This window comes from Onychomys torridus, chromosome 9, assembly GCF_903995425.1.
Source record: "Onychomys torridus chromosome 9, mOncTor1.1, whole genome shotgun sequence".
Classification (NCBI taxonomy): Eukaryota; Metazoa; Chordata; class Mammalia; order Rodentia; family Cricetidae; genus Onychomys; species Onychomys torridus.
In genome coordinates this window covers 25,683,319-25,699,420 of record NC_050451.1, presented here as the reverse complement: position 1 = coordinate 25,699,420, position 16,102 = coordinate 25,683,319, and the positions used below count along the sequence as shown (strand labels likewise).

General features: G+C 40.9%; 1 protein-coding gene across 1 annotated transcript in view; it reads right to left on the bottom strand.

Annotated features, from left to right (window-relative positions):
- Positions 1–16,102, bottom strand: part of Fhit (fragile histidine triad diadenosine triphosphatase) — a 1,532,194-nt gene that overhangs the window by 281,433 nt on the left and 1,234,659 nt on the right. The window contains exons 5-6 of the mRNA XM_036199337.1: positions 13,137–13,282; positions 9,679–9,708 (exon numbers count right to left, since the gene is read on the bottom strand). Coding sequence (XP_036055230.1) covers positions 9,679–9,708; positions 13,137–13,282 — 176 coding nt within the window. The remainder of the gene's footprint in view (positions 1–9,678; positions 9,709–13,136; positions 13,283–16,102) is intronic.

The following is a 16,102-nucleotide window of genomic DNA, read 5'->3' as shown; positions in this document are numbered from 1 at the left end:
GAGGCTAGCGAACAAACTTGGAGGCTGGTGTTGTGTTGGGTATTATACACATTTATTTGTTTTATAACAGGATCTCTTTCTTACTAGCTGAGCATCCCCACATAGGCCAGGCTGACTGGCTTATGAGTCTCAGAGTCCACCTGGCTCTGCATTTCCAGCACATGGATCACAAGAGTGTGCTACCATGCCCTGATTTAATAATACTTTTTCAACATAGTTTCTTCAGGATGAACAGAGGCTCTCGTATTTTTTAGGTAAACACTTTAACAACTTCAAAGACCTTTCAATTATTGTTTTTGGAGCACCAAGTATCTATCACATAGCAAAATTGGTAACAGTGAGGCTTCCATTACTGTATCAACAGAGGTAAAAAAAAAAAAAAAAAAAAGCTGAGCAATATTTTACAGTTATGTGGGATCTTAGGGTCTACTGAATATCTCTCTCTGCACAGAAAATTGTTTTTCACAGTGATTATACAGAAATCCCCAAATCTAAGCTTCAGATGGAAGTCTACTGAATGCTAAAAAAAACCAAAACAACAACAACAAAAAAAAACCTGACAGCAGGATCACATCTGTCATGTTTTCTACATTTCTGCATTACAGATCTTAAAATAAAATTAAATCACTAAATACCAACTCTGCTGTATGCCAGGGCCCCCAATTACTGGTGGAATTTGTTAGTAACATTAACAAAAATTAAACAGCCCAAACCTATAATTCTACTATAAATGGACATACAGCAATAAAGCAATGTTTTGATTTATTAATCTTCACCTGTATAATCTAGTTAACAATGAGAGTCCTCGGGGTATTTTGGGGTGGAAGCCAGCATTATTCTAAACCAAACAAAGGGTTATAGAACCAATCTGGCACGCAGCAAACATAATATTTATATAACCTCTCCCTCTTCTGGACCAACTCAGGCTGTGCTGATGGGGGACTGAAGTTTTTTAAGGAGCAAAATGACCACATGACACAAGGGAGATATGGCTTCTTCCTCTGCCTTGGGTTTGATTTCCTAATTCTACTACCTGTTAGGTGTGCTTCTCGGTAAGTGGCTTGTCTCTATAAATCTCAACTCTTCATGCAAAAGATATTACTACCTACCGTTGAGAGCTGCAGAGAAATTTAGGTAGAAATTACAAAAGCTTGTTGCAAATGTTTTTGAGACATCATTATGTGCAAGGCACAGTTTTAAAGGTCATATAGTCATCCATTTGGTTATTACAATATCCCTAGAAAGCAATAAAAGACTGGTGAAATCCTCATTTTATACATATCAATACTAGGAAATCAATACTAGGTTTCAGCAAACCTGGCTTTCAGAGAGTAGAAACGCTTGGCAGGTGAAACATCTGTGTTTGAAACTGGGCGGTTGGGTTCTGGAGTCCTCTCTCCTGTTCTATATATTTTAACTGCCTTGCATTTCCTACCAATCAGGGCCACCCCATCCTTTCTGGAGTATTTACCAAATGTTGGAGAATATAGCACATAAAAACTACAATTAAAAAAGTTGCTGGGCGGTGGTGGTGTATGCCTTTAATCCCAGCACCTGGGAGGCAGAACTGGGTGGATCTCTGTGAGTTCAAGGCCAGCCTGGGCTACCAAGTGAGTTCCAGGAAAGGCACAAAGCTACACAGAGAAACCCTGTCTGAAAAAAAACCAAAAAGTTAAAATATGAAACTATAATGGAGCTTAGTTAAGGTTTCATTTGTTCTGACTCAACAGGTATCATGCAAATGAAAGCCAACTGGAAATGGAAAATTCTGCATCCTTCCCATTCCCTTGAGAATGAAGTCTGTGCACAAGGAGGGACATTCATTCTAAAAGCACTGCTCTGGGAGTGAGATGATCTAGAGGAAATACCTGGGCAAGGTCTGTGTGATAGAAAAAAGCCACCAAAGCTCAGATAAGGAACCCACAGGAAAATAAATACCTGGTGCCTTAGGGTCTCAAAGCCTTCCCTTATTTCTACTTCCTTCTTCAGGTTCAAGTACCACCTCCCTTCTTCAGAACCTATAATTTGGACTGTTGAGGCTTTCTCTCCAGACTTCTTAGCAAGAGGAGGAATAGACATGGCCCCCTGTACCTCTCCTTTCTCTAGATCTTCCCCTTCATTTCGAACCATTCCTATCCTGCTTTAGACTTCTTGATTGTCAACATCTATCACATCCAAAGATCCCTAAAAATCTCTTCTTTTAATTGCCCTTCTTGAGGACAGACAGAAGGACAGAAATTGTGAGGGAAAAGCAACAGGCACATCAAAAAATAAAAACCACTGTGCTGAACTGAAAATAAAAAGAATCGGAGGAGGTTACTGCTTCGGTAGCTACTTAGGAGAAAGCATGAAGGTTTAATAAGAGAGAAAGGATTTCCTAAAGAGGCCTGGGAGACTTATTGTGCCTTCTTTGGCCAAGAGAGCTAGGGACCAAGGGTTTTGTCCCCAAAGCATCAGAAGGAGGTCAGCATGCCTTCTTAACGCAGCCAATCCGAACAAGTACACTCAAAGCTGTCCACTGAATATTGCAACTGTCTCGTCAAATTAGATTTATTCTGGGAACAGATGCAAATTATAAGGCAATTCTACAAGATAAAAGCTACTGCATCCTGAAGATACTAATTCTTCCGGCAGTAAATACATGCATTAGGTATAAACAGAGACAAGACAGTGTTCACAGGGGCTTTCATCAGAGGATAAAAGACCTGTGGCGAATTGCAGCTCTCTGAAATTTCATTCCAAATGAAAATAATAAATAACAGACCCAAATCTTTTTCATTATCAAGCTACAGGTTTCTCCACCCTGTGCACACTACATCTTCGTTTGCAGCAAGTCTGAAATGAAAATGGTGAATGCATGAAGAGTCTTCCATGTCTGTTTCTCACTACCCTGGCATAGGCTTGGAACTAGGATGCAGGATCGCTCAGAGTCACCAAGGTGTCTGTCAAAACAAACTTCTGGATCCACACCCACTGACTGAATCAGCACAGGGACAGGTTTCTATAATGAAACCCCACTTTAGACAATTTTTCTGGTCACTGTCAGTCTATTCACAGGAACAATGCAGAAGCATCAAAATTCAGAGCAGACAAGCAATAGATCAGGAAAAACACAGAAATACTTTTCAAGGAATATTTTTAAAAATATGCACATTTTTAATTTTCAAGTTGTTTTATGTATGGGGTGTGTGTGTGTGTGTGTGTGTGTGTGTGTGTAAGGAGGGAAGAAATGGGTAAAGTCTTGCTTTATAGTCCAATCCAGCCTTGAACTTGCTTCTCCTCTGCCTCTCAAATGCTTGAGTTATTATGTGTTACTATATACAGCTCAAGTGGTCTTTTATAATAACAAGTTCAAAGCATTTTAAAAAACCAAGATATATGACCAGATCAAAATTTTTCCAAAAACTTAAGCTACTAGGTAGTAATCAATTGTGAGAAAATGCAGTGCATATCAATAAAGTAAACATTGGGCCACAATTTGAATGCCAGGAACACTTACTAAGGCCTACTTTCATCCCAGTTTAAAGGTAAGATAATAGAAGTAAGATTATTATCAAGAAAAACAAGCCAGGTGTGGCAGTGCACACCCGCACACCTTTAATCCCATCACTCAGAAGGCAAATGAGCCAGATCTCTATTAGTTCAAATCCAGACTGGTCTACATAGTGAGTTCTAGGACAGTCAGAACTATCTAGAGAGGTACTGTTTCTAAATAAATAAATAAATAAATAAATAAATAAATAAATAAATAAGATTTTTAAAAAGAAGAAAGCAAAAGAAAATTAGACAATAGTGCTGGTGTTCTGGTACTGGGGAGGTGGCTCAGTGGGTGAGAATTCTGTTTGCATGGCATGACGACCTGAATCTTACTCCTCAGAAACCACATAGAAGATGTATATCTGCAGTATTAGTTATCTCAACATTCCTACAGTGAGATGGAAGATAGAGAGAGCAAAATCTGGAAACTGAAAGGCCAGCTACCTTGGTATATGCAGTTACAAAGCAAAAAAGAGACCCTATCTCAAGGTAGAAGGCCAGAACTGACACCAGAGAGGGTACTCCATCCCTACACGTGCTCTGAAGTTTGAGCGTAGCTAGATTCACACACATGAATATCCATGTACACACACACAAATAGGCATATACAGACACATATGCATGAAAGAATAGGACTGGTGAGGGTAGCTTCGTCAGGAAAGTGTTTGCTGAGCAGGCATGAGGACCTGAGTTCTATGCCTACAACACATAGTGAAAAAAAGCTAGGCATGATGTGTGTACTTTTAAACCCAGCACTGAAATAGAAGAGACAAAAAGATCTCTGCGGTTTGCTGGCCATCTAGCCTATTATACTTTTTGAGCTCCAGATCAGTTAGAGACTCTATCTCAATAAAACTCAAGATGAAAAGACACAGAAAAATAATGCCCAAAATCTTCCCTAGCATCCACAAATAAGCACATAAAGAACAACAACATAGACACACTCTCACACAGAGACACAGACACACACACACAGACACACAGACAGACAGACAGACACACACACATACCAGTGACAGCATGTGTCGAGAAGGCTGGGATCTAAAGTAGCATCTGGGTCCAAATCCTGTAAGTGTGTATCAATGCTGCCTAACATCTTTTATATTTCCTATGTGTCCATGTCAGCTTCTTCCCCTCACCATCCAATTCTAACATTTTTCCACTTGGAAAAATTAGGAAATCAAGGCTCACAGTTAAGAGGATGCCCCAGAGTGGCAAAGTTAGTAAGATATAGAGCTCTACTTCCTATGGCACCTCTGACAGATGTCAAAGCACATTAACTTTCAGACTTTGCTGCCATCTAAGTGTCCTCTATGTGCACTAAACTACAAGATGGCTAGACCTCAACATCATGTGTAAGACCTCCTGATCCAGGAAACTAAAAACAGCCACAGGCAACAGGAGAGTAAATATAAGTTTTAATAACATTTCTTTAAAGAACTCCTTTTTTTTCTGCTGCAGCAATCTAGAAAGTAATTGCTAATATTTCAACATTTATTAAGACATACTTTCTATTACATTAAAAGCATAAAATTAAACCTTTAAGTACAACATCCAAACACCACAAACATGGGAGAATATGTGCAAGCATGATCTATAAATAGATTGAGATTACCTACCAGGAGTAAATCTCTCTCCTTATTATACCTAAAGCATCCTTCACCCAAAGATGTTGATGTAACAGCCTCAGAGAAAATAATACACACTAAGCTTAATAGAAAGCCTTCCTTTTAAAGGAATGAGTACACCTTACAGCTTTGGTTTGGCTAGACATACACCCAGGATTGGGAGTTAGCACTGTGGGATATTTTGATCACACTCTGACACTCTGGAGACTGACAATAAAGTTTACTTTGAATTGGAGGGCAGAGTTAGCTCCTAGCTGACTAAAATTAGCCATAGACATTTTAGAGAACTGAGGACATATAGCAAGACAGGAGAAATAGTAGGGAGGGGCTTAGAGAGATGGTCAGCCTTTTTGTTTGCAGAAGGGGAGAGAGGTCACTGGTCACTTCTCCACTGCTTCTCTGATCAAGCAGGTTCTTCGCCCAAAATCTGACTCTTGAGCTTTTACTAATAAAATAATAATTAGATAAATACTTCAATTTAGAAACATATTTTAAAGAAAATTTAGTCTGATACTCACAATACAGGGAATATAGAAACTTCAGAAAACCTAGATGCCTGGATGCACAATGGAAAACAAATGGACATCAATTGCTACTTTCTGATGACTAATGACAGCAACTTAGGCGTGGATAACTGTCTCGGTACAAAGTCATTGTGTCTCCATTTGACGCACTTCAAGCAAAGCACTCCTCTTTCCCCGCCCTCCCCTCCCCGTCCCTCCCCGCCCCTCCCCTCCCCGCCCCTCCCCTCCCCTCTCCTCCCCTCCCCTCCTCTCTCCTTTTCCTTTTCCTATTGGTATGGTGAAGATCACTGCAAAAACATTCAGATTAACAAGGGAAAACAGAAGCACATTCATTTGCTCTAAGTTTTATGTGCTGAGAGAAGCTTCAGACACAAAGACCTAAAGAAACAGAGAAAGCCTTTCTATGGACAGGAGACGTGAGATTAGAAGAGAAAGAAGCACTCTGATCTAACAGCAATATGCTGGGGTAGCTTATTGAGGCCTGCTTTTTTAGAGTCTTCACATCTTACCAGAAAAAAGCAGAGCCTTTCTGGGGGGAGTGTCTTATGTCTACTTTTGGGGTAGGTAGGTCAGGAAATTCTTTTATGGCCTTCTTCAAAGTTGAATGGTAGAACAAGGCTGAAGAGTGAACCTTCCTCCTGCCACAGTTTTCTCAGTTTCCTTCATCTTAAACAATTCCAGCAGCCAAGGGGTCATCTTCCTGAGTAACATGTTCTAAGCTCCGTCAATAATGATAGAACCCAAAAATCATAAAGTGCATATATACTCCCTGAAGACTAACAAAAAAACATAAGAAATGAACATATATAAACAAACAAATATGTAAGAGATAATGAAGAATTTCTCGACAGGAATCCAGCTAGGTAACAGGACATGGAGCATGATGTTCACCAGCATAGCTTAGGTGGGTGCAGGGAAAGGTTGAGTAGCTGACAGAGGAGATAGAGATTACTTCTTAACCCTGCAGGGTGTCCAGATCACTGCACTGATCATCTGGTGCCTGGCAGTGTTCTACTTTTAAACTTGAGAAGAAAACCAAATAATCAATTGTGAAATAAGAAGTCACTTTTTACTTCAATATGTCCTTTTCCTTGTTACATGGGTCTTACTGAGTAAGCTAGGCCACCCTGTGTGTTGCTAGGCAGAATCTAAAGCCTTAGGAAAAAAAAAAAGTTCTGAAGTGCCATCATGTTCAAGAGGCTAACTCAGTGGTGTACCCTCATTAACAATAACAACACTTGCTTCAGGGGAAGAGACCATCAGTGGGCTTATTGCTATTACTACCTGGCATGAGACAAAAGTGGTTTGGGACTCAGACATCAGACACCACACTGAGAATCTCACATATAGGCAAAGAACAGAAAAAGAGATAGGCCCCATGCTTTCCATGGTAGGCTGTCGAACCTCCCTTCAAAATTCAAAACATGAACCACTCCCAGCCTCAACCCAGAACTTTCAAGTGATGCAAGTGGGTTCTGAAGGTGCCACACTGCTCCCTGGAGAAGCTGCCGGCCTGCAGGACAGGGTTCCATGCATCCTGGCTACCCGAACACCATCACTAACCACTCTGCTCCCTGGAGAAGCTGCAGGACCAGGTTCCATGCTTCCTGGCTACCTGAACACTATCACTGAGCTACTTTGTCACCAGAAAGTCACATGCTGGACAGTACCCATCTTCTGAGATCAGCCTGTGTATAGTAATGAACGCTCCAGTCCTATCATGGCAGTATGAGTTAGGAGAGTTAATGAGAACAACGCTGAGATTATTTGTGGTGGTGGCTGTGCTGTTTAGCACTCAAGTAAACTTTCATGCAATGTGGGGGTATGAGTATGTGTGCATGTGTGTATATGTGTGTATGTGGTGCGGTATGTGTATAATAAATTTTTCTTTATGTATGAAATTTCACAAAGGATGTGAGTTGATCCCACAAATTTATTCTGGGAAAATGCTGTGACCAGGCTGGAAACAACAAAAAGATTTTCAAAACATAATATGCTTATTTTAAAGAAAAAAGATACAATTGTTTAGAGAAATCAGCTTAAGCTAAACAATGCTAGTTATGGTGAGTACATTCAATAATTGATATATGATGTTTTATATTATAAATCAGTGCATCATCAGCACCATAAAAGCTAACAAAAACATGACATCTTGTTCAGATAAGTGGGACACTATGGAGTCTGAGACCCTATAGCCATGCTGCCTAGCCCTGCTGGACTCAATACTTACTCATCTCCTTTAAAGGATTACATTAAAAAAAAATCTCCATCCCCCAAATACATAACATCTCTATCAACCACAAGAGAGAGCCATTAGTAGTCACATCCATATCATCCTTCTCCTGGCCCCAAGGAACTTCTAAGTTCCTTTTTTCCCCCTATTCAAGTCCATTTGTATACCAAATAACTTAAATGCCCTCTTTAGAACTGTGAAATAAAATCTTGAGAGCACATAATCTACCTGTTCACATCAAATTCAGCTATGTTTATCAGTCTCTGTGTTCTACTACACAGCTGTATGTTCTTCCATGCGCGTTTATCAGTCTCTGTGTTCTACTACATAGCTGCACCTTCTCCCATGCACATTTATCAGTCTCTGTGTTCTACTACACAGCTGCGCGTTCTTCCATGCATGTTTATCAGTCTCTGTGTTCTACTACACAGCTGCACGTTCTTCCATGCGTGTTTATCAGTGTTCTACTACACAGCTGCGCGTTCTTCCATGCGTGTTTATCAGTCTGTGTTCTACTACATAGCTGCGTGTTCTTCCATGCATTAGTTCTGCCTTTAGCATTTTCAGTGGTTTCTGAAACTTCACCAAACACCAATCCAGTCCATTTGAAATTTACACTTGAATTCTGAGTTTTCAAACTCTGCTAGCCAAGCTTGAATATCTATGCATTGTATTTCAAAAATCAATTTCAAAGCAAAGACACTGATATTGAATTCTCTTTTAGCATATGCATATTTGGATGCTTAACATGGCAATGGACAGGGGAATGGATGGAAGCGGAATGTCCCTCAGATGTTTTCCATGTCATGTGTTTGGAGAAACGAGGGCCACTCTTTTGATCATTAGGAATTTGCTAGCTTTCCCTTTGAGACATTCACTCACCATGAAACTTCCCAGATATCCTATTTTCAAACTCCCACAAAGGAACCATGTTCATTTGGTTTGACTTAGTGCTTAGTTACCCTGCCAGTCAAGGCCAGCGGTAAAACCCAAAAGCGTTATTTCACTGTGTGGCATCAGCAGCATAGTATGACTTGCTTCTTATTTCCACCATCACAAACTCAGCCTTCTCTGTCACTTAAGTATTGAACGCAACCACACAGGAATTCACATTTATGTGAAAGAAGCTGGACTCTTGCTTCATAACCAGCAGGATTTTTTTTTAGTTCTGTCCTTTTACTATGATTAGAGGCCATCATAATAAATCCTCCCTTTCTCTCTAGTACACTTCAAAATCATTTTGAACTCCATTGATCCCATTAAGTTTGAACTTTGGTATTTAGTTGCTAGAGAGAAGAGAAATGGGTGGGCATGAAGGAAAACAGGCCAAGGGACCATGAGGGAAAGGAGGCACCTACCTGGCACACAACAGATGTCCCTTTCCTGAAGACGTGAAATTAATTTGTGTGCAGAACTAAAGATATATCAGGTGCTCTGGTCTATACAAGACACATAAAACCCATGAGAAGTTGATGTACCCTGCCCTGTTCTGTTTTAGGACTCCTCGATTTAGTTTCTGTTTTAGAACTTGCACAGTAATAATTTTACTACAAAGGGTAAATGTCTTGTAAACTAATGGGAAACATACTGTTTGGCAGTTTATAATGTCAGGATTTATGGCTCTAACACTGAGGGTCTCTCTGACCTCGAGGATAATATAATGAAACAGGAATGTGCTGCAAATGACTCGTTGTGATTTTTTATTAGTTCCCATAATCGCCCCTTATTAATTTGTGTTCACATAATAAGCACTCACCTTCACAGTCTGTCCAGCTTCAGGACCATCCTAGAAGGAGGAGAAAGAAAGAAAAAGAGTTGAGGTGAGAACTGACTGATGATATTGCTTGCTTATTCAGAAATATTTCTCATTAATAATTTAGATCCAATTTCATTGTGTATTAAATTGTAGTATTCCCATGGGGACCATTCATTTTGAATGTGTGGGACCAGACAGATCTCTACTACCTTCTGAGTGAGGAGTTATGTAAAAAAATGATATGAATTATCCAGCAAGTCACTCCTTTCTACTTTTCATGCTCTGTGCTTTCAGCTACGGTTTTAATCACATTAAAGGTAAGGCTAAAAGTGTTTGGGGAGGCAAAGTACTACAGTTCGGTTATCTTTAAATCAGAAATAATTTAATTAATATCTGATTAAATTTCTCCTCTAGAAATCAACCAGGCAAGAAGACGAGGCATTTAGATGGGCACAGTCCTTTCAAGCTCTTATGACCTTGAGACAGAAAAGTAGAAGTGACTGTTATGAGTGGACCTTATCCACATACCTCTTCCCCCTCCCAGTCTATTGTCATTGTCATAGCTAAAAATGAGCACATGGGCCCAGTCTCCAAGCACCCTCAAAGAGAAAGCAGGTGCTCCGGGAGAAGGTGGCAAACTTCTCTGTAATTAAAATTTTTAAAATAGAATTACCTATCTGTGGTTTTGGCTAAATATTCCTCTCAGTGAACTTGACTAGTAAGAAGGATCCATGTCCCACTAGCACAAGTCTGACATGTATATTAAACCTGTTCAAACCTGAACCATAACCCATTAGTGGCTTATGACGGCAACTCATTGTTTCCAACCAGTGCTTAAGAAGAAAGCATTAACAGGACCAAAGCTGTCAGAATGTGGATGGTGGGTTAAGATTACTCTGTGAAACTCTAGCTCTTTATCATCATAGGTGCATGTGTATGTGAGGGGAGGGGTACACAGGATTGTTACACACCCACACGTTACTGTTAAGTGAGAGGGCTGGGGAGCCAGACCAGAGCCATGACAGGTTTCTAATAGCCCTGGCAGGGACCAGGCCATAGTTTTGGTTTACTGGAACTGCCTGGAGCTGAGCAAGCAGTTCTCAGGAAGACACAACTCAGGGAACAATTGGAACATAGCTTTCTCTACCCTGTAGCTGGAAGGTCCCTAACCACTAGAGCCTCCCACCAATCAGCCCCCAGACTAATCTTTCCTCCACCAAGCAGAACCAGATTAACCTCTCATCCATGGATTTTTCCTAACTCCACTTAAAAGGCGTTGCCACCTCCCTTTGGGGTCACTATTTGCCACCCCAACCTGTTGGAAATAAATGTTCTTGCTAAATTGCATATGTGACTGTTGGTCTTTCTTGGGGGCTTCTCTTGGACCCTAACATGAGGTATAATTTTAAAGCAGTTTCACTAGCTTAATTATGCAAAATTGCTCTAACTTTACACATCATCAGCCACCACACTTATGAAATATGCTCTGATAACCAACACTGGTATCTTCTGACAGATGTTCTCATCCATTTCCTTTACCTGGTCTCCTTGGAAACAGTTGCAACACTGTTTTAATAAATCAATCCCAAGTTGAACTACTGTCTGAAGGTGACTCAAACTGTATTTCTAGGAATGTTTTGCTACTCTCAATATGGAGACAAATTCTTCTGAGAAAGAGATGAATATTTTTGGTCAAAGACTTCAATACGTTGGCTTCTACACTCAGTCTCTTTGGAGGTGCTGAAGGAGATGACCCATACCTTCTGAGGCAAAGACTATGGGCTTGATCTCAGAAGGGCTTATCTCATCAGGCCCAGGACGCAGCCTGAAGGCCTAATATCTTGCCCATATTGCTCACAGCACGAGGCGTTTGCTCCAGCCTCACCCAGAGACACGCTGGAAGAGGCAGGCAATGCACCTGGATGGTCCTTCATACTCTGGCTTCTTTGTGGCGTCATTGGCAAAATGCTCAGGAAAGAGCATAAGGATGGTGTGCTGGTTAATAACTGATTGTTGAGTTGATGTGTTTTAGAACAAATCTATAGACATGTATATCAGGGAGTTTCTAGATTAGAGTAATTGAGGAGAGAAATTTGATGCTAAAAATGGGTAACAGCATTTCATAGGCTAGTGCCATGAACTAATGAAAGGGAGCAAGTGAGTGCATTGAGTATCAATAATCTTCCTTCTGGGCTACGCTGTGGCTACACATGTTACCAGCTGCCTGGTATTCCTCATATTTCCCTAATCTCAAATTGTGAGTCAACATGAACATTTGTTTCCATAATTTAGGTCAGTTGGATATTGTGTTACACCAGTGAGACTAAATGATGCAGATGTGAAGCATCCTGGCTAACTTGAAGAACTGAGGATACAGTTCCCACATGTGAGGGAAGTCAGAGTTAACACACTTCTAAGCACAGGGCACTGCTGTCCCTAGCCCTATCCATAGGGATCTGAAGGGGTTCATGGTATGTTACTGCTAATTTATTCAGTTCCCGACTGATAATAGACACATCATGGACATTCTCCTCTCAACCTGACGAGTACCAGACCAAGTTCTGCCTGTAGGTAACTAGTGATTGAAAATCTGATTTCTTCATTTTGTAGTGGGCCATGTCCAACAAAACTTATTGTACAAACCTGTGACTTATCTCTGCAGTAAGCATTAAGTTTAGAGAAAAGTAAGTCCTATGAAGAGAAGGCCTAGATTAGCTGTCTGGTCATTGCTCTCCTTGGAACCACAGCAGGGCTAAGCCTGTGAATGCTCAATATACACTTACCAAAGAACAAAGAGCCTTCCCAACTCTAGTTGTAAATCCCAATGCTGGTTCATTTCTGTCAACTTGACACAAAGTTGAAATAACTGGAATTGGTATCATCAGATTTGTCTGTGGACATGTCTGTGGGGGCATTTTCTAGATTACTGATTAATTGGGGAGGGTCTGACTTAATATAAGCAGTGTGATCCCTGGGCAGGTGGCCATGATTGTCTAAGAAGGGTAACTGGATGTGAGCCTGAATGAAGCCTGTAAGCAGTGCTGCTGGTGGTCTTGCTTCCATTCCTGCCTCCAAGTTGCTAACTTTGAAGCTTCTGTCCTAGCATCCCTCAAGGATGGGCTTTAGTGTAGAGACAAAAGCCAAATGAACCTTGTCTTCCTCCAAGTTGTGTTTTATCACAACTGAGAAGCAAATTAATTCAATCCCCTAAATCTCTTGTCTGTGACTTCCACCTACTTTGTAAACAGCATACCAGACATTTGCTATGATGCCATTCCATAGTCCACCTTGGGGCTAGAGGACAGCAGAGCTGCCTTGGATTAGTGACATCTTTTTCTGTTATTATGTACACACAGACAACAAAACTGTTTCCCTGCTAAAATGGGTGGGATGCAGAGCCCCACACATAGCTTTGAGAAGAAAGGAAAGAAACATGTCTGAATAACCTGTGCACTTACTTGCATGGAGAAGGTGATGGAGGTCCCCTGGAAATGCTTCTCTACCACTGTCCCTACTCTCTGGGTCACTTGGAACAAATCGGCCACTTCATCAGGACGTAGGTCACGGAAGCGCTCCACTGGCCTCAGAGGGCACACGAGGACATCTGCAGTAAGGTGGGTTAAGGAAAGTTTGGATTGTTTTGGGTAGTATTCTTAGGAAGTAGTTTATACCCACAGCACTGAGTCCCCTTGACCCGGGGCCTGAACTTTTGAAGACTAAGAAATTAATAAAGAAATACTTGGCAACCAAGAGCTTTAAAAGATGGTTAGTTTACCTTGAGGGAGACACCTTGACACAGAGAATTTAAGAAAAAGACATGGTCATGTGCACAGTGATACTAGCACTTGCTATGATAATGACAGCAGGAGGCAAGACCTATTCTGGGCCATTCTCCCCTGACCCCCCATTCCAAGGCTCATCTTTCCCAGCAGTAAAGACACTGCAGTAGAACAGCAACTGCTGTATCTAGGTGGCTTTGCTGGTCAGAACACCATGGTTATACTCCCAGGTCTCCCTTTGGAGAAGTGGTAGAAACAGGAAATGCCCGATAGCAGACTATTTCAGATTTAAAGGGCTGCAGATAATCAGAAAAGTACAGTGAGCCTCATCTATAGATAGCAGATATACCATAGTGTCAGATGTGACACATGGGTAAGCAGCCTATAACACAGGTTCCTTGAATTGATTACTCATAGTCCAAGATATTTCCAGTTAAATATTTTTTAAAAAGAGCTTTCTTTTGTATAAAACAAACTTTTGTAATCTATTCTACAAATTAGACAGGGTAAATGTCACATTTACATTTCTGGTCTGAGAAAATACCTAGGTCTAGAGAAAAAGGACTGAAGTTTATCGTTTATTGGTAGCAAACTTATAGTTATGGTAGCATCGATATTTCACATCTTTTTTGTACTTGAACCTGTGGTGTATGCATGTGTACACATAAATGTATGAGATACGTAGATTTGCCCTTGTGTGAATACATACATGCTTCTTGACTTGTAAAGGAGGTATATCTCAATAAATCCATTGTAAGCTAAAAATATCTTTTCACAAATTCATGTAATACAGCTAACCTGTTTTAACATGGTTTAGCCTAGTCTTACATAAACATTAGCCTACAGATGGGAAAAATTACCTAACTTGCAAAGTTTTTTTCAAATAAAGTGCTGATCAATCATATTAATTGCAGGCTATAATGTAAGTGAAAAGCAGAAAGGCTCCATTGGAATGCTTTCCCACTATTGTAACTGAAAAATTAATGTCAACTCACTATACTTGGGAATTGTCTATTCTGTATACATATAGCATATATTATTTGTTCAGTTTCCAGACACTTGCTAGAGAAAACAAAATTGTTAATTTTTCTTTAAATTTATCCCTCTACTGCCCTTGTTTTAAGAAAGCATACTTCTGCCCAGAGCCAAGCAGCAAGGGGTCTAATAAAACCACAATCTAGCAATTGCAAGTCTCACCAGAATACAAAGCTCTTTAACCCATCACACTGTTGGACCCAAGGCCTAGGGGAAGTGCACAGAGCTTAACTTGGCAGGCCTGGTTTTTATATGAGATAGAGGGAAAGAGGTAAACAGATAAATTCTGGGAATTCACATCAATGGTAAACTAGGCTATTTTATTTAATCTGAGTTCATTTTTCAAAAGGAGAAGGGTGGCCCCACCCACAGGGCGTCTGATACTAACAAAGATAATTACCCTTCTCTAGCAGGGCTGTTTGATTATCTCAGGTCAAGGATACACTTAGAAATGAATTTGCTACGTTTTTCTTTTAGCAGATTGCCAGCCTCTACTTCCACAGTGTTGTTTTCTCTTTGGTAAAAGGGACCTTTCCCCCTCTTCTTCCTCCCTATTTTTCCCAACATAATATTTGTATTGATTATTTGGGAATTTCACACAATGCACCCCAATCATACTCACATCCCATTCCTCCCAGGTTCACACCTCCAAAAATAATACAACAAGTACAATTTGTGTTACCCATATACTCAGTGGAGCATGCTCAAATCCCAGTGGCCAGCCTCTTAAAGATAGTGGAGTCCTTTCTCATCTCTCCATCAGAAGTCATACATTGTGAAGAGCTATGTGTCAGCATCTTTATCACAAGTTTTAAGGACTCTCTTCAAAGCCTCCTGTCTAGACTGTTTCTTTGTGGGGGACAGAGTTTAGAGGGAAGGAGGTTGTTTCAGAACCCTTCAATGTCTCTCATTTTCAACTATAAGGTTGGAGTCATTAAAACTACTGCAACAGAAGCTTCTCTGCCTATAACAGCCAGCAGCAGCATAGATCATGGACTTCCACATGATTTTCCAAGACTGCAAGGACAATCAACATCCACAGGGTATCCAGAGGCATCATGGACTGTGGACCTCATGATAGCTTCTGGCAGCAGCACGGACCACAGACATCAACACGGCCCCAGCATAGACCAGGATATCAACATGGTCTCCAGTGGCTGTACAGACTGAAAACATCCACATGTCCTCTGATGGTAGTGTGGATGATGAAGATCAGCATGTTTTCGGGTAGCAGCACAGACCATCAACAACAACATGGCTTCCCATGGCAATAAGAACCATGGTCATCAACAAGTCCTCACACAGTTGCATGGCCCACTAACATCAACAAGACTTTTGGTGGCATCTGAGATGATGGACACTAACATGGCCTCAGGAGGCAGTACAGACCATATACATCAATATGGCCCCCAGAGGCAGCACAGACGATGGACATCCATATGGCCTCTGGTATCAACACAGCCTACAGTGGCAACCAGCAAGGACTTGGCTGTAGCATGACAGTAGCTCAGGCCATGGAGGTTTTTTGAAGAGGCCCAAGTCCATAAAATGAACCATTCTCCATCTCAGATATCCAGCCATTGACCTCTGAGCAACATGCTGATGTTCCC